Source organism: Globicephala melas, chromosome 9 (assembly GCF_963455315.2).
Source record: "Globicephala melas chromosome 9, mGloMel1.2, whole genome shotgun sequence".
Taxonomy (NCBI): domain Eukaryota; kingdom Metazoa; phylum Chordata; class Mammalia; order Artiodactyla; family Delphinidae; genus Globicephala; species Globicephala melas.
The window spans coordinates 74839907-74864195 of record NC_083322.1 but is presented as its reverse complement, the minus strand read 5'-3'; the positions used below and the strand labels follow the sequence as shown (position 1 = coordinate 74864195).

Sequence of the window (24289 nt, the reverse complement as noted above, 5' to 3'; positions counted from 1 at the left end):
TGCCAAGATTCCTGGAGCATTGTCCTGTTACGTCACTACCAATCGATCAGAAGAAAGTCACACACCCTGCAGCCCTCACCCCAAATTTTGCCTGCCTTTTCTGGGCCTGGTGATGACCATCCTGTTAGGCCTCCTGTTTGGCCCTTGTCTGTTTCAACTGCTTACAAGGTTCATCCCCCACAGGGTCCAACAGTTTCAACTAAACTGCTGTTACTACAAGGATGAATGCCAGTTTTGGGCACAGAATACCTCGATTTAGATTAGGTAGAGAGAGACTTCTACTCTACTAGGCAGGACTATGCCAACTCTCAGCAGGAAGTAGTTACAGAAGAAAGAGACCTCCACTCCAATTCCCAAAACTTATCTTGAGTATGAAGTCTCTCAGGGAGGAGTTATTAGGGGAAACACTGAAACTGCCTGCCCTGGCCAGGCAACATAGTAACCACTTGCATGAGTTATCTTAAACAGGAGGTCCTCGTAAGGAATGCAGAACTAACAAGATACTACCAACTGGAAGAATTCAGGAAAGGTCAAAAGGAGAGAGGAGACTTCAGTCTATATGTCCTGCCAACCTCTCAGAATCCTTCTCACTGGAATCCACCTTGGCTGAGCAATGCGTGTGCCACCAGGAAGGACCCCGAGGCAGAATGATTGGCCAGAGACAACCCAGAAACTTAACCCCATTCCCATAAAACACGAGACTGTGAGCCATGTGGTGGAGCAGTCCTCCTGGGTTCCTTTACCCTCCTGCTCTCCACCTGGGTGCCCCTTCCCAAAAAAGTAGCTTGCTTTGTCAGCAAAAAATAAAAATAAACTCTGAGCAGAGAGCTCAAGTAAAACACAGGGGCCAATGCAACTTCCAGGAAATCCTGCTGAGATCTCAGGAACAAAGACAATATATTAATTTTAGTTTGAATGTACTGATTCACAGTGTGAGAATTAGCTCACTTACCTACAATTCCCATGTGTCAGTTAGGATTAGTGTCCACAGATAAGACTTGTTTTGACAACAACCAGCTAGGCAGGGTTTATAAGTGACTCAATCCAAATCTGAAATGACGAAAGCAGTTCATACCATTTTATTCACATTTAAACTCCACAGGAGCCAGAGATGAAGTGTCATCTTCTATTCCAAGAATGAAGTCTTCAGGTAAGGTCTCAGGTGCTATCTGAGCTAACTGGTCATCATAAGAACGAAGGGTCCATAATTTCTCTAATTCATACGTTTCTCTGGTTTCTGGAAGCATCAAATGAATCACCATGCTGCCTATCAAGGACAGATAAGACTTACAATGAAGAAGCAGTTCATTTGCTTCTACCCTTGTGATCTCACAAACCTCTGACAGAACAGTGGTTCTCAAAGTGTGAACCCCAGATTAGCATTACCTGAGAACTTGTTAGAAATGCAAATTGTGGACACCATCCAGCAAAAATACCACAGAAGTGACGCTGTGCTTTTCTCAGTGCATCATACAGGAGGTTTATGATATCAATATGTAACATTACTCGTGATGGGGTTTGCTTGGGAGACAGTCCTCCAAGGACTGTCTGCACAGCCTGTGAGCAAAACACTGACAGGCTTTTGTTCTGGACTATATTTTTAAGTATGTTGGCAAATATTCTCAGAACTGCTGTCTCCCTCTGGATCAAAGCACAAGTATGCTTACAGCAGTGGTTTTCAATAAGGGACATTTTTGATTTTCACAGTTGGGGGGGTGGAGAAGAGAAGAACATCCTACAATGCACAGAATATTCCTCAGCACCTGAACTACCTGGCCAAAAATGTTAATAGTGGCAAGGCTGAGAAACCCTGACATATAGCCTTGGCCGAAAAAGTGTTTTCCACCAGAGCAAACGCAGGCCTGCTTCCTGCCCATTATAAAAGTTGTAGATACCCTCATCTCAGGGCTCTTCTCTTAGAACTTCACAGGTGTCATCTGGTCCTGTGTTGCTCGGGGACCCTGGTGCAAATGGTGCTTGATGCTGGCTACTGCTGTTGCTGAGTAACAGACTGTGCTTCATCAAACCTTGACTAACTTGTTAGCTTACACGTAAGATAAAATCTCAGACCCTTCACAGTTCTTCAGTTACTGTTTTTCCCTTTGTATTAACTATCTTTTGGGGAAATACTTTGAAACTATGTATGTATTAATACCCAAATTTGTTAAATCTTTTCAAAATTCTAGTCCTCTGCTCTTGTCCTTTCCTGTGCCTAGAATGCCCTTCACCTTATCTGAGTTATTTAAGGCCGAGGTTATGTGTACCCCAAGGTGCCTTCCACCACCACTAGGGGATCTCTCCCATGTTATCCATCCTGTTCTCCATCAGCTTTCTGACCTGTATGGCAACTTACATACATACCATGTGACATGAGGATTTCACATGTGAATAAGACCAACTAAGTTATAAGAAAACCTATTTTAGACACACTTCAAAAATTGTATGTGGAGATAATAAGAACCTGCTGTATAAAAAAATAAAATTCTCAAGTTAAAAAGAAAAATGTATGTGGAGAAACACAGATCTCAATCCTTTTACAACTGAAAACAGTTCAAGATTAGTGCAATATCAAATATTTATCTGTAGAATGTGCCAAAATAACTTACCAAAGTCCACACAGAGCCAGTCATCTGTGTCCTTCCCTTCGATCTTAACATGAGGCTCACTTTTACGTTTCAGGTATTTGTACTGAAAAAAACCAGATCACATATTAAAGGGGAAGAGGATAGGGGAAATCTCTGTTCTTATTGAGCGTCTGGGGGTATTTTTCTTGGTCTTAACTTGGCAACTAACTTATTCATTCCTCACAGCTACACCATGCCCCTTAATATAAACATACGGAAACTTTTTTCCCCCTTAAATCCTACCCACCTCCTATACCTGTCTCCTGAATCCTCCTGCCCAAACCCTTCTGACAGGGCCAACTCACTCATTTACCAAGGTGCCTCAGAGGCAGGCCTAAACTCTCTCAATATCCACTTCTCACATATATCATCCCTTCTGTCCATCCCAGCTTCCTTTCCCTCTCAGGGGAGACAGATGCTGCCTTCCTGTTTTAAGGCTAGTCTTCTCAGTTTTAATGATTCCATCTCATCTACTTTCATGACAATGTTAATGGGATTTTATCATCCCATAATCTCTTTTCCCAGCAGATTCCATGAATGGTCTAAAACAACAAATACACTAATGTTAGAAAAAAATACTATTACAAGACAAGGACATTATATAATGATAAAAGGGTCAACCAACCAAGATGACATAACAATTAGAAACATGCACCAAAAATCAGAGCTAACCCAGTAATATAGCAGACTCAATACCCTATTTGCATTAATGGATGGAGGATCAATAAGGAAATAGAGAACTTGAACAGCACTACAGACCAATTGAACCTAATGGACATTAACAGAACATTCTACCCAACAACAGCAGAATACACACTTTTCTCAAGTGCACGTGGAACATTCTCCAGGATAGATCATATGTTAGGCAACAAAACAAGTCTTAATAAATTCAAAGATTAAACTCATATAAAGTATTTCTGATCACAATGAAATGAACTAGAAATCAACAGAAGCAAAACTAGAAAATCCACAAATATGTGGAAATCAACTGTTTTATTACCTTAAACTGATCAAAGAAGAAATCACAAGGGAAATTAGAAAATATCTTGAGACAAATGAAGTTATAGAATGCAGTGAGAGCAGCAATAAGAAGGAAATTTATAGCTGTATGTGCTTACATGAAAAAAATAGTTCCCAAATCAACAACATGAATTTATATCTTAAAGAACTAGGAAATGCACCATCAAAAAATCGACAAATAATAAATGCTAGAGAGGGTGTGGAGAAAAGGGAACCCTCTTGCACTGTTGGTGGGAATGTAAATTGATACAACCACTATGGAGAACAATATGGAGGTTCCTTAAAACACTAAAAATAGAATTACCATATGACCCAGCAATCCCACTCCTGGGCATATATCCAGAGAAAACCATAAGTGAAAAAGACAGATGCATCCCAATGTTCACTGCAGCACTATTTACAAAAGCCAAGACATGGAAGCAACTGAAATGTCCATAGTTGGAGGACTGGATAAAGATGTGGTACATATATACAATGGAATATTACTCGGCCATAAAAAAGAATGAAATAATGCCATTTGCAGCAACATGGACCTAGAGATTATCATACTGAGTGAAGTAAATCAGACAGATATCATATGATATCACTTATATGTGGAATCTAAAAAAATGGTACAAATGACCTTATTTACAAAACAAATAGAGTCACAGATATAGAAAACAAACTTATGGTTATCTGGGGGGAGGGGGGATAAATTGGGAGATTGGGATAGACATATACTGTAGATACTATATATAAAATATATAACTAATAAGAACCGACTGTAAGAACTAATAAGAGTATTGAGGGAACTCTACTCAATACTCTGTAATGACCTATATGAGAAAAGAATCTAAAAAAGACTGGATATATGTATAACTGATTCGCTTTGCTGTACAGCAGAAACTAACAACACTGTAACTCAACTATACTCCAATAAAAGTTAATTTAAATAAATAAATGCTGGAGAGGATGTGGAGAAAAGGGAACCCTCCTACAGTGTTGGTGGGAATGCAAATTGGTACAGCCACTATGGAGAACAGTATGGAGGTTCCTCAAAAGACTAAATATAGAACTACCATGAGAGACTTCCCTGGCAGTCCAGTGGTTAACACTGCAGGGGTGTGGCTTCAATCCCTGGGTGGGGAACTAAGATCCTGCACACCATGCGGCATGGTCAAAAAACCTACCTTAAGAGATAGAGATATATAAAGATATAGATAGATATATAGATATAGATGTATACAGAACTAGCATATGATCCAGCAAGCCCACTCCTGGGCATATATCCAGAGAAAACCATAACTCAAAAAGACACATGCATCCCAATGTTCACTGCAGTGCTATTTACAATAGCCAAGACATGGAAGCAACCTAAATGTCCACTGACAGAGGAGCGGATAAAGAAGATGTGGTACCTATATACAATGGAATATTACTCAGCCATAAAAAAGAAAGAAAGAATGCCATTTGCAGGCACATGGATGGACCTAGAGATTATCATACTAAGTGAAGTCAGACAAAGACAAGTATCATGATATCGCTTATATGTGGAATCTAAAAAAAAATGGTACAAATGAACTTATTTACAAAGCAGAAATAGAGTCACAGATTTAGAAGACAAACTTATGGTTACTGGGGGGAAAAGCGGGGGGTGGGGGTGGGCGGGGGTGGACAAATTGGGAGATTGGGATTGATACATACACACTACTATATATGAAATAGATAACTAATAAGGACCTACTGTATATAGCACAGGGAGCTCTACACAATACTCTGTAATGATCTATATGGGAAAGGAATCTAAAAAAGAGTGGATGTATGTATAGCTGATTCACTTTGCTGTATACCTGAAACTAACACAACATTGTAAATCAACTATAGTCCAATAAATATTATAAAATAAAAAGAACTAGGAAATGAACAAATTAAACTTAAAGCTGGCAGAAGGAAGAAGTCAATGACCAAATTAAAACAAAATAGACAAGAATCAATGAAACCAAGATTTCATTTTTCAAAAAGATCAACAAAATTGATCAATAAACCCCCAGATAACTAAAATCAGAAATGAGTGAGGAGACATTAGAGACACAACAAACTGGAAAACCTAGAATGGACAAATTCCTAGAAACACACAACCTATCAAGACTGCATCATGAAGAAACAGAAAGTATGAATAGCCCTATTCAATAATAGCAACAGGATTGAGTCATTAATCAAAAACCTCCCAACACAACTGTATCTCAAACGAAAGGGTGGGGTATAGAGAAAAGAACACACAGAGAAGAAGGAAGGAAAAAAACCTCCCAACAAAGAAAAGCCCTGGACCACACAGCTTCTTCACTGGTGAATTCTACCAAATACTTAAACATAAGCTCACATCAAATTTTGCTAAAACTCTTCCAAAAAACTGAAGAGGCGGGAACACTTCCTAACTTATTCTATGGGAGTAGCATTAACCTGATACCAAGACCAGACAAAGACCCTATAAGAAAACACTACAGGCCAATATCCTTGATGAATACTGATGGAAAACTCCTGAATGAAATACTAGCAAACCTAATTCAATACTGCATTCAAAAAATTATATATCAACACCACATGGGATTTATTTCTGGAACGTAAGGATGATTCCACATGAAAAAACCAATGTAGGGACTTCCCTAGTGGCACAGTGGTTAGGAATCCACCTGCCAATGTAGGGGACATGGGTTCGAGCCCTTGTCTGGCAAGATCCCACATGCCATGGAGCAACTAACCCCGTGCGCCACAACTACGAGAGCCTATGCTCTAGAGCCCATGAGCCACAACTACTGAGCCCACGTGCCACAACTACTGAAGCCCACGTGCCTAGAGCCTGTGTTCCGCAACGAGAAGCCACCGCAATGAGAAGCCTGCACACTGCAACAAAGAGTAGCCCCCACTTGCCACTACCAGAAACAGCCCACGCACAGCAACAAAGACCCAACACAGCCAAAAATAGATTGATTAATTTAAAAAATCAATGTAATAAACCACATTAACAAAATGAAAGACGAAAACCACAGGATCATTTCAAATTTATGCAGAAAAAGCATTTGACAAAGTTCAATACCCTTTCATGATAAAAACTCAACAGAGATAAGCAAAAAAAACCCAAACCTACCTTAAGGTAATAAAGGCCATACATGAAGAGCCCATGGAGATTAGCTATCATCATACTTGATGGCAAAAAACTGAAAGTTTTTCCTCTCAGATCAGGAACAACACAAGAATGCCCACTTTTGCCACCTTCTACTCAACACAGTACTGGAAGTTCTAGCCATGACAATTAGAGCAAGGGAAAACAAAAGAAAAAAGTAACAAAATTGGATAGGAAGAAATAAAATTGTCTCAATTTGCAGATGACATGCTCTTTATACATAGAAAACCCTAGGGCTTCCCTGGTGGCGCAGTGGTTAAGAATCTGCCTGCCAACGCAAGGGACACGGGTTCGAGCCCTGGCCCAGGAAGATCCCACGTGCCACAGAGCAACTAAGCCCGTGCACCACAACTACTGCGCCTGCGCTCTAGAGCCTGTGAGCCACAACTACTGAGCCTGCATGCCACAGCTACTGAAGCCCGTGCGCCTAGAGCCTGTGCTCCACAACGAGAAGCCACTGCAATGAGAAGCCCACACACCACAACGAAGAGTAGCCCCCGCTCACTGCAACCAGAGGAAGGCTGTGTGCAGCAATGAAGACCCAACTCAGCCATCAATAAATAAATTAATTTTTTTAAAAAAGAAAATATTTCTATTTACAATAGAATCAAAAAGGATAAAATACTTAGAAATAAACATAACCATGGAAGCAAGACTCGTACACTGAAATACAATAATCTGTATCCATGAATTGGAACACAATATCGTTAATACTTTATCTACAGATTCAATACAATCAATCTCTATCAGTGACTTTTTTTTGTAGAAATAGAAAAATCCATCCTAAAATTTATATGTAATCTAAAGAGACCCCAAATAGCCAAAAACAATCCTGAAAGGGAAGAGCACAGTTGAAGATCTCAAGTTTCCTGATTTAAAAACTTACTACAAAGCTACAGGAATCAAAACAGTGATTAAGATAAACTTATAGACCACTGGAACAAAACAAAGAGCCCATATGGTCAAATGATTTTTCAACAAGGGTGCCAAGTCCATTCAATAGGGAAAGGCAGTCCTTTCAACAAATGGTGCTGGGAAAACTAGATTATCTACATGCAAGAGAATGAAGCTGGAGTCTTTACCTGACACCATCTACAAAAACTAACTGAATACCAAAGACCCAAACACGAAACCTAAAACTATAAAACTCTTAGAAGAAAACACAGTGGATAAGATTGGTTCAAGATGGCAAAGAAGAAGGACGTGCGCTCACTCCCTCTTGCAAGAGCACCAGAATCACAACTAACTGCTGAACAATCATCAACAGGAAGACACTGGAACTCACCAAATAAGATACCCCACAACCAAAGACAAAGGAGAAGCCACAATGAGATGGTGGGAGGGGCACAATCACAATAAAATAAATCCTATAACTGCTGGCTGGTGACTCACAAACTGGTGAACACTTATACCACAGAAGTACACCCACTGGAGTGAAGGTTCTGAGCCCCACGCCAGGCTTCCCAACCTGGGGGTCCGGCAACAAGAGGAGGAATTCCTAGAGAACCAGACTTTGAAGGCTAGTGGGATTTGATTGCAGGACTCCAACACGACTGGGGGAAACAGAGTCCACTCTTGGAGGGCACACACAAAGTAGTGTGCGCATCGGGACCCAGGGAAAGAAGCAGTGACCCCATAGGACACTGAATCAGACCTACCTGCTAGTGTTGGAGGGTCCCCTGCAGAGGCAGGGGGTGGCTGTGGCTCACCGTGAGGACAAGGTCACTGGCAGCAGAAGTTCTGGGAAGTATTCCTTGGTGTGAGCCCTCCCAGAGTCTGCTATTAGCCCCACCAAAGAGCCAGGTGGGCTCCAGTGTTGGGTCACCTCAGGCCAAACAGCCAACAGGGAGGGAAATCAGCCCCACCCATCAGTAGACAAGCGGATTAAAGTTTTACTGAGCTCTGCCCACCAGAGCAACAGCCAGCTCTACCCACCACCAGTCCCTCCCATCAGGAAACTTGCACAAGCCTCTTAGATAGCCTCATCCACCAGAGGGCAGACAGCAGAAGCAAGAAGAACCACAATCCTGCAGCCTGTGGAACAAAAACCACATCCACAGAAAGAGAGACAAGATGAAAAGGCAGAGGGCTATGTACCAGATGAAGGAACAAGATAAACCCCCAGAAAAACAACTAAATGAAGTGGAGAGAGGCAACCTTCCAGAAAAAGAATTCAGAATAATGACAGTGAAGATGATCCAGGACCTCGGAAAAAGAATGGAGGCAAAGATCGAGGAGGTGCAAGAAATGTTTAACAAAGACCTAGAAGAATTAAAGAACAAACAAACAGAGATAAAAAATACAATAACTGAAATGAAAAATACACTAGAAGGAACCAATAGCAGAATAACTGAGGCAGAAGACAGATAAGTGACCTGGAAGACAGAATGGTGAAATTCACTGCCATGGAACAGAATAAAGAAAAAAGAATGAAAAGAAATGAAGACAGCCTAAGAGACCTCTGGGACAACATTAAATGCAACAACATTCGCATCATTGGGGTCCCAGAAGGAGGAGACAGAAAGGACCCGAGAAAATATTTGAAGAGATTATAGTCGAAAACTTCCCTAACGTGGGAAAGGAAATAGCCACCCAAGTCCAGGAAGCACAGAGAGTCCCAGGAAGCAGAAACACACCGAGACACATAGTAATCAAACTGACAAAAATTAAAGACAAAGAAAAATTATTGAAAGCAACAAGGGAAAAATGACAAATAACATACAAGGGAACTCCCATAAGGTTAACAGCTGATTTCTCAGCAGAAACTCTACAAGCCAGAAGGGAGTGCCATGATATATTTCAAGTGATGAAAGGGAAGACCCTACAACCAAGATTACTCTACCCAGCAAGGATCTCATTCAGATTTGATGGAGAAATCAAAAGCTTTACAGAGAAGCAAAAGAGAATTCAGCACCACCAAACCAACTCTACAACAAATGCTAAAGGACCTTCTCTAAGTGGGAAACACAAGAGAAGAAAAGGACCTACAAAAACAAACCCATAACAATTAAGAAAATGGTCATAGGAGCATACATATCGATAATTACCTTAAACATGAATGGATTAAATGCTCCAACCAAAAGACACAGGCTTGCTGAATGGATACAAAAACAAGACCCATATATATGCTGTCTACAAGAGACCCACTTCAGACCTAGGGACACATACAGAGTGAAAAGTGAGGGGATGGTAAAAGATATCCCATGCAAATGGGAATCAAAAGAAACCTGGAATAGCAATACTCATATCAGATAAAATAAACTTTGAAATAAAGAATGTTGGGGAGGGGGAAGGGTAAGCTGTGACAAAGCGAAAGAGAGGCATGGACATATAAACACTACCAAACGTAAGGTAGATAGCTAGTGGGAAGCAGCCGCATAGCTCAGGGAGATCAGCTTGGTGCTTTGTGATCGCCTGGAGGGGTGGGATAGGGAGGGTGGGAGGGAGGGAGACTCAAGAGGGATGAGATATGGGAACATATGTATATATATAACTGATTCATTTTGTTGTAAAGCAGAAACTAACACACCATTGTAAAGCAATTATACTCCAATAAAGATGTTAAAAAAAAATTTCAACCATATGCTGCCTACAAAAGATTCACTTCAGCTTTACAGACACACATAGACTGAAAGTAAAGTGATGGAAAAATACATTCCATGTAAATAAAAATAGAAAGAGAGGAGGGGTAGCTACACTTACATCTGACAAAATAGACTTTAAGCTAAAACTAACAAGAGGCAAATAAGATCACTATACAGTTATAAAGGGGTAAAAAATAAAATAAAATAAAATAATGTTATAAGAGACAAGGAAGGACACTACATAATGATCAAGGGATCAATACAAGAAGAAGATATAACAATTATAAATATATATGCACCCAACATAGGAGCACCTCAATACATAAAGCAACTGCTAACAGCTATAAAAGAAGAAATCGACAGTAACACAAAAATAGTGCAGGACTTTAACACCTCACTTAAACCAGTGGACACATCATCCAAACAGAAAATTAATAAGGAAACACAAGCTTTAAATGACACAATAGACCAGACAGATTTAACTGATATTTTTGGACATTCTATCCAAAAACAGCAGATTACACTTTCTTCTCAAGTGCAAACGGACAATTCTCCAGGATAGATCACATCTTGGGTCACAATTCAAGCCCCAGTAAATTTAAGAAAATTGAAATCATATCAAGCATCTTTTCTGACCACAACGCTATGAGATTAGAAATCAATTACTGGGAAAAAAACGTAAAAAACAAACACATGGAGGCTAAACAATACGTTACTAAGAGATCACTGAAGAAATCAAAGAGGAAATGAAAAAATACCCAGAGACAAATTACAACGAAAACATGAAGATCCAAAGACTATGGGATGCAGCAAAAGCAGTTCTAAGAGGGAAGTTTATAGCAATACAAGCCTACCTCAAGAAACAAGAAAAATCTCAAACTAACCTTACACCTAAAGGAACTAGAGAAAGAAGAACAAACAAAACCCAAAGTTAGCAGAAGGAAAGAAATCGTAAAGTTCAGAGCAGAAATAAATGAAACAGAAACAAAGAAAACAATAGCAAAGATCAATAAAACTAAAAGCTGGTTCTTTGAGAAGGTAAACAAAATTGATAAACCACTAGCCAAAAAAACGGAGAAAAAGAGGGAGAGGACTCATATCAATAAACTTAGAAATGAAAAAGAAGTTGCAACAGACACCACAGACATACAAACCATCCTGAGAAACTACTACAAGCAACTCTATGCCAATAAATTGGACAACCTGGAAGAAATTGACAAATTCTTAGAAAGGTATAACCTTCCAATAGTGAACCAGGAAGAAATAGAAAATAAGAAAAAACCAATCACAAGTAATGAAATTGAAACTGTGATTAAAAATCTTCCAACAAACAAAAGTCCAGGGCCACATGGCTTCACAGGTGAATTCTATCAAACATTTAGAGAAGACCTAACACCCATCCGTCTCAAACTCTTCCAAAAAATTGCAGAGGAAGGAACACTCCCGAACTCATTCTATGAGGCCACCATCACCCTGATACCAAAACCAGACAAAGATACTACAAAAAAGGAAAATTACAGACCAATATCACTGATGAATATAGACGCAAAAATCCTCAACAAAATACTAGCAAACAGAATCCAACAACACATTAAAAGGACCATACACCATGATCAAGTGGGATTTATCCCAGGGATGCAAGGATTCTTCAATATACACAAATCAATGTGGTATAGCATATTAACAAATTGAAGAATAAAAACCATATGATCATCACAATAGATGCAGAAAAAGCTTTTGACAAAATTCATCACCCATTTATGATAAAAACTCTCCAGAAAGTGGGCATAGAGGGAACCTACCTCAACATAATAAAGGCCATATATGACAAACCCACAGCAAACATCATTCTCAATGGTGAAAAACTGAAAGCATTTCCTCTAAGATCAGGAACAAGACAAGGATGTCCACTCTCACCACTATTATTCAACATAGTTTTGGAAGTCCTAGCCATGGCAATCAGAGAAGAAAAAGACATAAAAGGAATACAACTTGGAAAAGAAGAAGTAAAACTGTCACTGTTTGCAGAAGACATGAGAATTCTGTTTGCAGAATACATAGAGAATCCTAAAGATGCCACCAGAAAACTACTAGAGCTAATCAATGAATCTGGTAAAGTTGCAGGATACAAAATTAATGCACAGAAATCTCTTGCATTCCTACACACTAATGATGAAAAACCTGAAAGAGAAATTAAGGAAACACTCCCATTTACCATTGCAACAAAAAGAATAAAATCCCTCAGAATAAACCTAACTAGGGAGACAAAACACCTGTATGCAGAAAACTATAAGACACTGATGAAAGAAATTAAGATGATACAAACAGATGGAGAGATATACCATGTTCTTGGATTGGAAGAATCAATATTGTGAAAATCACTATACTACCCAAAGCAATCTACAGATTCAATGCAATCCCTATCAAATTACCAATGGCATTTTTTACAGAACTAGAACAAGAAATCTTAAAATCTGTATGGAGACACAAAAGACTCCGAATAGCCAAAGCAATCAGTCTTGAGGGAAAAAAATGGAGCTGAAGGAATCAGACTCCCTTCAGACTATACTACAAAGCTACAGTAATCAAGACCATACGGTACTGGCACAAAAACAAAAATGTAGATCAATGGAACAGGATAGAAAGCCCAGAGATAAACCCATGCACCTGTGGTCAACTAATCTATGACAAAGGAGGCAAGGATATACAATGGAGAAAAGGCAGTCTCTTCAATAAGTGGTGCTGGGAAGACTGGACAGCTACATGTAAAAGAATGAAATTAGAACACTCCCTAACACCATACACAAAAATAAACTCAAAATGGATTAGAGACCTAAATGTAAGAGTGGACACTATAAAACTCTTAGAGGAAAACATAGGAAGAACGCTCTCTGACATAAATCACAGCAAGATCTCTTTTGATCCACCTCCTAAAGTAATGGAAATAAAAACAAAAATAAACAAATAGGACTTAATGAAACTTAAAAGCTTTTGCAAAGCAAAGGAAATTACAAGCAAGACGAAAAGACAACCCTCAGAATGGGAAAAAATATTTGCAAACGAATCAACGGAGAAAGGATTAATCTCCAAAATATATAAACAACTCATGCAGCTCAATATTAAAAATACAAACAACCCAATTCAAAAATGGGCAGAAGACCTAAATAGACATTTCTCCAAAGAAGACATACAGATGGCCAAGAAGCACATGAAAAGATGTTAAACATCACTAATTTTTAGAGAAATGCAAATCAAAACTACAATGAGGTATCACCTCACTTTGGTTATAATGGGCATTATCAGAAAATCTACAAAAAACAAATGCTGGAGAGGGTGTGGAGAAAAGGGAACCCACTTGCAGTGTTAGTGGGAATGTAAATTGATACAGCCATTATGGAGAACAGTATGGAGGTTCCTTAAAAACTAAAAATAGAATTACCATATGACCCAGCAATCCCACTACCGGGCATATTCCCAGAGAAAACCATAATTCAAAAAGACACATACACTCCAATGTTCATTACAGCACTACTGACAATAGCCAGGACATGGAAGCAATCTAATTGCTCATCGACAGACGAATGCATAAAGAAGATGTGGTACATATATACAATGGAATATTACTCAGCCATACAGAGGAACAAAATTGGGTCATTTGTAGAGACATGGATGGATCTAGAGACTGTCATACAGAGTGAAGTAAGTCAGAAAGAGAAAAACAAATATTGCATATTAACACATATATGTGGAATCTAGAAAAATGGTACAGATGAACTGGTTTGCCGGGCAGAAATAGAGACACAGATGTAGAGAACAAACGTATGGACACCAAGGGGGGAATGTGGAGGGGGCAGGTGGTGGTGTGATGAATTGGGAGATTGGGTTTTACATATATACACTAATATGTATAAAATGGATAACTAATAAGAACCTGCTGTATAAAAAAATAAAATTCTAAAATTCAAAAAAATAAAAACATAAAGTAATCCAAAAAAAAGAAAAACAAAACACAGTAGAAAAGCTTCATGACATTGGATTTCACAATGATTTCTTGGATATGAGACCAAAGGCAGCAGGAGAAAAATTTAAAACTTTGGTGCATTAAAGGACACAATGAACAGAGTAAGAAGGCAACCTACAGAATGGGAGAAAATATTTGCAAATCACATAGATGATACGGGATTTATATCCAGAATATACAGAGAACTCCTACAACTTCACAATAAAAAAAAAAAACTCGATTAAAACATGGGCAAAGGACCTGAATAGGCATTTCTCCGAATATACACAAATGGCTAATAACCATGAGAAAAGATGTTCAACATCACTAATTTAGGGAAATGCAAATCAAAAGCACAACAAGGTACCACTTCACTCTCATTAGGATTACTATCAATATTATCAACAAACCAGAAAATAACAACTGGTAAGGACGTAGAAAAATTGGAACCCTTGTGCACTGCTGGTGGGAATGTAAAGTGGTGCAACTACTGTGTAAAAGTGTGATGGTTCCTCAAAAAATTAAACACAGAATTACCATGATCTGGCAATTCCACTTATGAAATTAAAAGCAGGGATCTGAACAGGTATTTCTACACTCGTGTTTATAGCAGCATTATTCACAATAGCCAAAAGGTGGAGGAAGCAGCCCAAATGCCCACCAATGGGTGAATAAGATAAAATGTGGTATATACATACACTGAAATAATCAGTCTTAAAAGAAGGAAATTCTGACACATGCTACAACACAGATGAACCTTGAAAAATATTATGCTAAGTGAAATAAGCCAGTCACAAAAGGAAAATTAGAGTATGATTCCACTCAAGGAGGTACTTATTAGTGTAGTCAAATTCACAGAGACAGAAAGCAGTATGGGGGACACCAGAGGCTGGGGGAAGGAAGAATGGGAAGTTATTGTTTAATGTGTACAGAGTTTTTTGCAAGATGAAAAAAGAAAAACGTTCTGGAGATGGATAGTGGTAATGGTTGCACAACAATGTGAATGTAATTAACATCACTTAACTGTACACCTAAAAATGGCTAAAATGTTCAGTTTTGTAACGGATATTTTACCATAAACAAGAACAAAACTTTCTTGACCTTGCATTTTTCTCCCTCATCTAAAATTTTTGCAAAAGGAATTTCTATTCCCCTCCCTTGCTCTTCCACAGAAACTTTTTCTGAAAAATCTCTCATTCTTTTTATATCTCCAAGTCCAATGGTCACTTCTAAGTCATACTTACTCTGTCTTACTATTACATCTGACAGAGACCCTAGGATCCTGCCTTTTAACTTCTCCATGCCCCCCTAGTTCTCTTACTCTCCAACTACCCCCTCTTTGTTTGTTCTGCCTTTGTTCTGCCATGTTGCACCAGGGTTTTGTTCTCAGCCCCTTATTTTACCACCCTTCTCTAGGCAATCCCAGCTATTCTTTTGGTCTTAACTGTTCCCTCTCTGACCAATTTTCAACAGGGTGAAAGAAGTATGTTCCCCTCTAGAGTGGTATCAGAATCAGCTTCCAAGTACGCTTTCTTCCTCATTCTGATTCCTATTCAGTCTAGTTGGAAAATGAACTTCCTTCTCTTTCCTCAACTAGACCTGTGAATTTGGAGGGTAAGAACTAAATCTTTTCATTTTTGTCTTCCCAATACCCAGCACCGTGCCTGGGAACACTGGACATGCTCAAACATTTGAATTAAACTCTAGGCCAGCACTATCCAATAGAAGTTTCTGCAACTATGGAAATGTTTTATATTTGTGTCCAGTATGGTAGCCATTAGCCACATGTGGCCACCAAGCACCTGAAATGTGGCTAGTACAACTGAAGAACTGAATTTTTAGTTTTATTTTATAATTACATAGCCACATGGGGCTGGTGGGTGTCACACTGGACAGTTTTGCTCTAGAAATCCCTCTGGGTTATACTGTCTTCCAGCCTGCCTCAGGTAATTTTTTTTTTTTGTATTATTTTTCTTGTCACAAGAGACAAGAATGTAAAATATCTTGACCCACTAAGGCTAGATATTGGTCCCCATAACGTTCACTATCAAAGAACATAAAACACTCATGCAAATTCTAAAAATCTGGGCTTCTTATATAATCTTAGGGTTTAGTTTTTAAATGCTGCTCTTCCGCCTGATGCATTGACACTATTCCATTAAGTTAAAGGTTCCAAAGAAAAAGAAAGCATCCTACCATTTTCACAATGTAGTAGGCCATGGCATGTAAGTGTCGAGTAGAAGTTCCACTACCAATTACAAAGTAATCTGTATATTTCATTTCTGGAGGAACCTTGATGACACAAATGTCTCTGGCATTTTCTTGCCTCAGAAGTGAAACCAGCATATCGATGTCAAACTTGGGACCAGTATGATCTGAAATGCACAAAGATCTGCTTTTGTCAGGTGGCCAAGTAAAGACAGACACGATATGCACCCAGAGATGCGGGCAGCTGACAGCGAAACCATCCCTCCATGAAGGTGTTTAGGCCTCCTGGAAGTTGAAGCTGGGCACTGTTTTCATACAGCACTGCTCAACTTATGGGAAGGGTGCGCAGGTCACAGACAGCCACCACACACATCCTTTCCTATTAGCACATGCAAGTAGAACCAGACATCAGCAACGACGGCTTTCTGTTCTAGTACCTGAGGAAATGAGTAACACAGCTCAAGCAGAGAACTGCTATTCAAAGAGAGGAGGGCTTCCCTGGTGGCACAGTGGTTGAGAGTCCGCCTGCCGATGCAGGGGACACCGGTTCGTGCCCCGGTCTGGGAAGATCCCGCATGCCGCGGAGAGGCTGGGCCCGTGGGCCATGGCCACTGAGCCTGCGCACCGGGAGTCTGTGCTCCGCAACGGGAGAGACCACAACAGTGAGAGGGCCGCGTACCGCAAAAAAAAAAAAAATCAAAGAGAGGAAAACGGGAATTCCCTGGTGGCTCAGTGGTTAAGAATCCACCTGCCAATGCAGGGGACACGGGTTCGAGCCCTGGTCCGGGAAGATCCCACATGCTTTGGAGCAACTAAGCCTGTGCACCACAACTGCTGAGCCTGCGCGCCACGGCTGCTGGGCCTGCGTGGCACAGCTACTGAGGGCCGCGTGCCTAGAGCCCGTGCTCTGCAACAGGGGAGGCCACCGCAGTGAGAATGCCGCGCACCACAGCGAAGAGCAGCCCCCGCTCGCTGCAACTAGAGAAAGCCCATGCAGAGCAACAAAGACCCAACACAGCCAAAAAACATAAAATAAAATAATAATAATGGTTAATATAATAATTTTTAAAAGGGGAGGAAAACTGGAGCACAATTTGGGGAGGTGGTAATATTTTGGGGCACATTAAATTGAATTCCAGCCACAAAGGGTCACAGAACTAGAACTGTGAACTGGAAGGGCTCTTGGGTAGTATCTGTCCACAACCTTCATTTGAGAGAGAAACTGACAACTAGCTGAGTAAGTGTGTGGCCCCAAATCTACCAATCGGAGGGATAAAATTTTAACAGCAATTCTCATTTTGAACTCTCGAGGTTTTCTTACAATGCCAGTTGGGTTATGTAACAACTGTTATCTGTGAAAACCGTTTTTTGTTTTTCCTCTAGAGATTTAGATATTCAGCTCTTCACCGTGGTGTATAAGAGCCTGTGGACTTAACAGCTCTCTTCAGTTCTAAAGCTGACTCCCAGGGCCCTAGTGGCTAACCTCTCCCTCTCATACTACATCCTTTCACAGGTGTGATCTGTTTACCACCTCTCAAGTTTCTAAAAGCTTACAGTACTTAGAGGCTCTTAACTTGGCCCCATCTCCTATTAGCGCTTCTTACGCACCCCTGAGCCCCCAGACCCTGGCTCTTCCTCAGAATCCTCAAGCCCCAACATTCTCGACAAGTCCATTTCTCGGAACCCTAGACAAAGTGTGAAGGGGGATGAGGACGGTGAGGTGGTGATGCCAGGGGTCCGACGTGGCCGTTCGGACAGACGCCTGGGGTTTGGGAGACTTCAGTCCGTCTCTTGACCTCACTGTGAAATGCAAAGTTGGTGCCGACAACCTTTGCAGTCCCTTCCAGTTCTGCTCTGTAGGAGTTTTGTGACCCCATGAGAAATGCAAAAAGAGAGGAACTCAGCCTCCTTAGCTGGGACCCGGCTCCCTCCTCCTCGCCCGTACCTCCGGTGCCTGACTCCGGGCGCCCCTCGCCGGCTGTTCCCTCCGCCCGCTCCTCCAGGCCCGGCCCGCCGTGCAGGCCGCGCGCTCGGTCGGGGGCCGGGCAGACCTTGCCGAGCGTCGGTCCCACCGGAAGCCGCCCCACGGACAGCAGCCGAAGCCTGAGTCCCGCGGCCGCCGCGGGCCACGCTCCCGGGGAGAAAGCCCGGCGCCACAGGAGCACCCCGAGCCGCAGCGCCACGCAGCCCCGCGACCCCATCGCCGTCGCCACGCGTCGACTCACGAGGCGGGGCTTAATGGGGCTCGAGCGGGCCTGCGGCTTACCATAGGCCAGGTCAACGCGGCAGGGCTTGGAAAATTGACGTCAGGAGCGTGGGCGTGGCCAGGGCCAGAAGGTGGGGCCGTGGGCGGAGTGGGAGGAGGAGGGTAACCCGACAGTGACCCGGAAGAATTTAGGGATTCGGGATTAGGTTTTGTAGGCGTCAAAGGACTAGGATTTCACTACACACCTTGCGTTCCCCTGCACCATACTGACGCGTTGTGTCTTCCTTGAATTGTTCTTATTTTTCCTTGATGTCTCCGTTCACTGGAATGTAAACAGCATGAAGGCAGAATTTTTTGTTTTTATCTGTTCTCTCCACAGCACCTAAAGCTGAAAGTACGGAAGTTGCTTCTGTTGATTAGACTGGAATTAGGACATAGCCCATTACCAAAGAAGTTGTCAAGATTCCCTTGCAAATTTGAAATCCCATGAGGAACATCTGTTATCCTGGGCGGGGGTTGGGTGGGAGGCAGAGATTAAGGACCATTTGGAAAACGTTCTTAGTAGGTCAGCCCTTCAGGGACACTCCCCGAAAGGAGTTATTTTATGCTAATGGACTGCGCTGTGGCGCTCACCTCGGTGAGAATAAGGAATGCTGAGTTGCAGTTACAGTATTGAATCCTAGGATGTGAGAGCTGAAAGAGACCCAGGGAGGAAAAATGACTTGCCTGTGGCCAAGCTGGAACCAGCAGCTGTTTCTGTACTCCAGCCTGGTAACTTTTGAAAGGAAGAGGCTAGTAGAAGGGGGCAAATATCTCGGATGCCTGGAACAGTGCCAAGCACATAGTAGGTACTCCAAATGCTTGACACATTACTTAATTTCTTTTAAGGAAATAACTCCAAGCATTAATTTTTAAAATTAAAAACTACAGAAACTAATATGAGCACCTGTGTGTACCACCCAGAATATTCACAATTGCTTCAAGTTATTTTTGAAAATAAGAATAAAGTGGTACAGATAAAGTTAAGTCTCATCCTCTTCACTTCCATTTCCCCATAGGCATGGATTTGGTGCTTCTTCCAGCATTTGCCATCAGTTCTGCATTTCCACTATTTTTTCTGAACACCCCAAACCTGCTTTACCACCTGTATTTGCCATCTCATTTAATGGGTCATCATCCCCCCCCAAATCTCCTAAATTCTGGACTGCATTCACTGCAGGATCTTCCTGCAACAACTATTCCATTCTCAAATCCTGCTTATGCTACACCTCCAAAATACTTTTTGAATCCAACTTCTCATCTTCATTCCCACTGTTCCTTCCTTAGTCTGAGCCCTCAACATCTTTTGGCGAATTACTGGGACAGCCTCCTACCTGGCTCTCCTGTCTCCCATCTGTCTCTACTCTTTCCATCCTCCATGCTGCCCGCTAAAATTATTTTAGCCTCATCTGCTTTTTGCTGTTTTCCAAACACAAACCTTTCCATGCTGAGCTTTGCACATACTATTCCATTCCATTTTTTTAGAGTGCCCTTCTTCCACCTTTGCACATGACAAACTCAGAAACCCCTTCAGAAGCCCTTCATCCCTTTGTTCATAAATGTCTTTAACATTTACCATGTTCGACTGGATGATAACCCGTTGGAAAAGACTTAGATTTATTTCCAGCTCTTCTGTTCACTCGCAGTGTAAGACTGAAGTGACTCAACCTCCCTGAGCCTTTATTTATCGCCTCCTCTCAGCTCCTTCTCTAGCTCCTACAGAACTGCTGATGTGACCCCACAATATTTGGACTTTCAAATACAGATATATGATACTGCTGACATTTACTCTAATCATCATCTCTCCTGTCTGGAAGCTCCCAGTGGGCAGGACTATTCACCTTTCCCCTCCCTGCCTTAGCCCAGCACCTGGCACTGGAATGTTTCTTGGCCTTGGTGAGGGTCCTTGGGGAGGTCGTGAATCACAAGTCTACTCAGAATGACCCATTGTATGCAAACTGCACATCAATGTGAGAAGAAAGTACACCCTTCATTGTGAAGATGAGTACAAGTAGGGCTGGTAGCTTTCAGGTCCCTACCAATTGCTGTAGGCTGTGGGAGAAATGATAGCCTGGGTGCCCAGAGGCCCAGCTCCGGATTGAGCAATGGTTCTGAGATCTGAGGAAACAATGCTGCAAGAGGTGGGAATGTGAGCCTGCACTTTGGTCCAACAAACAGGCTCATTGCAGAAATGGTGGAGGAGGTTCTTCCCACATAGGAGCCTCCTACTTTGAGAGGCCCCTGGTGGGGCTCTGGAATGCCCTCAAACCACAGGCTCCATGCTTCCTGGGACACCAAGAATTCATCGCATTGTAGACCTCAATGCCCACTCCAGGTTGGACTCCCTGTCCTTACAGCACAGAGGGCATGACTGCCAAGCCAACAGAAAATACATGAGCAGGCAGGCAATGCAGACTCCATGCTCCACTGGGAGCTTGGGGTGAAGAGAGACAGACAGTGCCTACCCCTAGAGTTATAAAACAATGAGTCCCTGTTGCTGAACTTCTACTTAAAAGGATTTTCCCTCTTCCAATTAGGAGATCTACAAAGAGGAGGACAAAATAATTTTTAAATAGAAATACACAAACTTAGCATATCTAGAATTAATTAGATGTATATAAGAGGTAATTTTAATCCTAGCCCTTCCCTCTGCAAGGTCTCCTGAGGGCAAAAACAGTACAAAGAGAATGGCAATCTGAGAAAAAGGATGAAACTTAAACGAGGCAGGGATATTCACCAACGGCTGCAACTGCCCAGCTGTGGAAGGAGCTGCCCTGTGAGGTTGGGAAGGGTAGCTGAGCTGGAGAGAAGTGGTCCCCACCTATTTAACGATAATGAATAACTAAAAACTGTGGCTCTTTGAATATTAGTCATTGAACACACGCATGACAAAAAGGTGTTGTGAATGAAACAACGTTTTTAAATAAAATTATATTGAATTGCAGTACATTCTTTGCAACCAAAAGGTCCAGAGACTAGGAAACACAGATACATAGTAAACCCACGCATGGGGTAAGCAAAGGTTGGACTTGATAAACTTCCTAGTCCCCAAACTACATGAATTCAATCATTCATGATGTGCCAGTTGATGTGCCAGTTGCAGTGTTACGAGCCCCAGAGTCAAGTGTGGGTACACCAGGAAAGCTTGCTCAGCCTTTCTCTAGTTTAGCCTGCTCTGTTCTTCCTCTCTGTTCTCTTTGAAGCACGTCCCTGAGGTACCTCTGCTGTCATCTCCCAAACCAGCACCCCTGCCCTCTCCGCAGTTCCTGGGTCTAGCTGAAGAGGACATTTCTCTGATTGCAACTTCCCACCTTCCTACCTTCCCATGAAGCTCCAGGAAACAAGTTCGGGAACCTCTTGGCTTTGCTGCTAACAGGACAAACAGGAGGCTCCTCAATTAACACACCAAGGATGTTATTAAGATCCACTAACTTAAAAGTCCTTGTGTGGACTTCCCTCGTGGTGCAGTGGTTAAGAATCCACCTGCCAATGCAGGGGACATGGGTTCGAGCCCTGGTCCAGGAAGATCCCACGTGCCGCAGAGCAACTAAGCCTGTGCACCACAACTACTGAGCCCGCACATCTAGAGCCCGTGCTCTGCTACAAGAGAAGCCACTGCAATGAGAAGCCCACGTACCGCGACTAGAGAAAAGCCCGGGTGTGGCCACAAAGGCCCAATGCAGCCATAAATAAATAATAAATAAATTTTAAAAAACCAAGGACTGAAAACAAAGTCCACACTCAACAGCAGATGGCTCTGTTTTCAAGCGAGGGTATTTTGCATCTCTGAGAACCTCTCTAATGGGTAACAGCCTTTTCCCCAGAGTCTTCTTTTTTTTTAATATTTATTTATTTGGCTGCGCAGGGTCTTAATTGCGGCCTGCGGGATCTTTAGTTGCGGCATACGAACTCTTAGTTGTGGCCTACAGAATCTAGTTCCCTGACCAGGGATCTACTGGGAACGCGGAGCCTTACCCACTAGGCCCCCAGGGAAGTTCCTCCCGTGAGTCCTTATCAGGTTGGAAGAAAGACCTGTAAAAACTGCTTTTGTTAATTAACTCTAAGGACTTGGTGCTGACAAGCCTGGTCTCCAGAATCAGAGATTATGAGAAACTGCTGTTTTGGAATCATTTCAGTGAGAAAGGAACATCCCACTCATGCCTGAAGAACCGGAGGCATGTGGGTCATTCCACACTGAGAGCGGGTTTTGGTATCTCACCTTCTCTAGGAGCAGCACTTCAGATAAAGGGCTTTCAGAGACAATGCTCCACATTTATCTCAGCTTTGCATGTCTACTGAGCAAGGCCATGAGTCTGCTTCTCAGCCCTGCTGGTAATCAGACGGTGAAGTTCCTAAAGGAACCCGAAGCAGTATTAACACCCAGACTACACAACCCTCTTGAATGAGTGATCAGTGACATCCCCAGCCGCCTGAACCTCCTCCGTGGTATTAAATAATGACTCAGAGGCTCTGTGGCCCTCCTGACCCCCGAAACCAAATCAGAGCCCCGCCACTCCATCCGGCCGACAAGTCCTTGAGTTGTTTTCTTTCAGCCCAAACCTCCTTTTGGATGAGCCTCTGATTTTTTCTGATCAGGTGTGTTGACGACCCAGTAAAGAATCGGCTCAGCTTTTCCTTTTTCTGATCCCAGTCTTATGAGTTTCCTCCCTTTTGTTTATTGCAAGACTTGAGCAGATAAGTGTAACCCCTGACGGCTAACCTCCCAAGGGGTGGTTCAGAGCAAACAAGCTCTGCCTCCTCTGATTGGATCCCCAACGTGGGTTGCTTTCAGTCTGGCTCCAAGTCACCACGGCAGAAGGGTGCCTGGAGGAGCTGAGGGGACACCTCACAGAGTGGTCAGGTTTGAGCCCGAGACCTCACCTTTACAATAGCGCACCTTTGGGCCACACCTGAGGACAGCAAGTGACAATACACATTCATTCCCACTGTTGCAGCAGATCAATCCTCCTATCTCCTTGGTGGCTTCACAAATTCATGCCACAGAAGATTCTGAGAAGTGTAACCTTGAGTTTAGAAGCACTCCAGGCTGATCCATTCAGGCGTCTTAAAATGCAGAGGGGCTTTCTCAGCTCCCTGGGAGTCCAGACATTGTGTGAGTGGTTTCTGGGGATCCTGCATTTCCTTCTGGCTCTCTTGGTCGTTATTTGCTACTGATGCAGCTGCTGCTGTCAGGATCAAGGAGACAACATCAAATGCATAGTCTTTTAGGGACCAATAACATTTCTAGCATTTGCAAGGCTTTACTATATTCATTTATTTATACTAAACATACTTTTCAGCTACTATATTCCAGGCACTGTTCTAGGTGCTGCAGACAGGATCCTTGGCCTCACGGGGTTTCCTTTCTGGTTGGGGAGACAAATAAACAACAACAATAACAACAAAAGCCAGGCAGTTACCATCTGGTGGGATAAGTGCTATGATGGG

General features: G+C 42.1%; 1 protein-coding gene across 2 annotated transcripts in view; it reads right to left on the bottom strand.

The window, feature by feature from the left end:
• The window catches only part of MALSU1 (mitochondrial assembly of ribosomal large subunit 1), a 30549-nt gene extending 11733 nt beyond the window's left edge, over positions 1-18816 (bottom strand). Inside the window, exons 1-4 of one of the 2 annotated variants that reach the window (XR_004039640.3) lie at positions 18542-18816; positions 16585-16763; positions 2607-2688; positions 1076-1267 (exon numbers count right to left, since the gene is read on the bottom strand). Coding sequence is in view for 1 of the 2 variants with exons in the window: in XM_030857052.2 (XP_030712912.1) it covers positions 1080-1267; positions 2607-2688; positions 16585-16763; positions 18542-18797 (705 nt within the window). In the remaining variant the exon portion in view is untranslated. Of the gene's footprint in view, positions 1-1056; positions 1268-2606; positions 2689-16584; positions 16764-18541 lie in introns of those variants that run through there. The other variant, XM_030857052.2, reaches the window with a different exon arrangement.
• Between the last annotated feature and the right edge of the window lie 5473 nt (positions 18817-24289).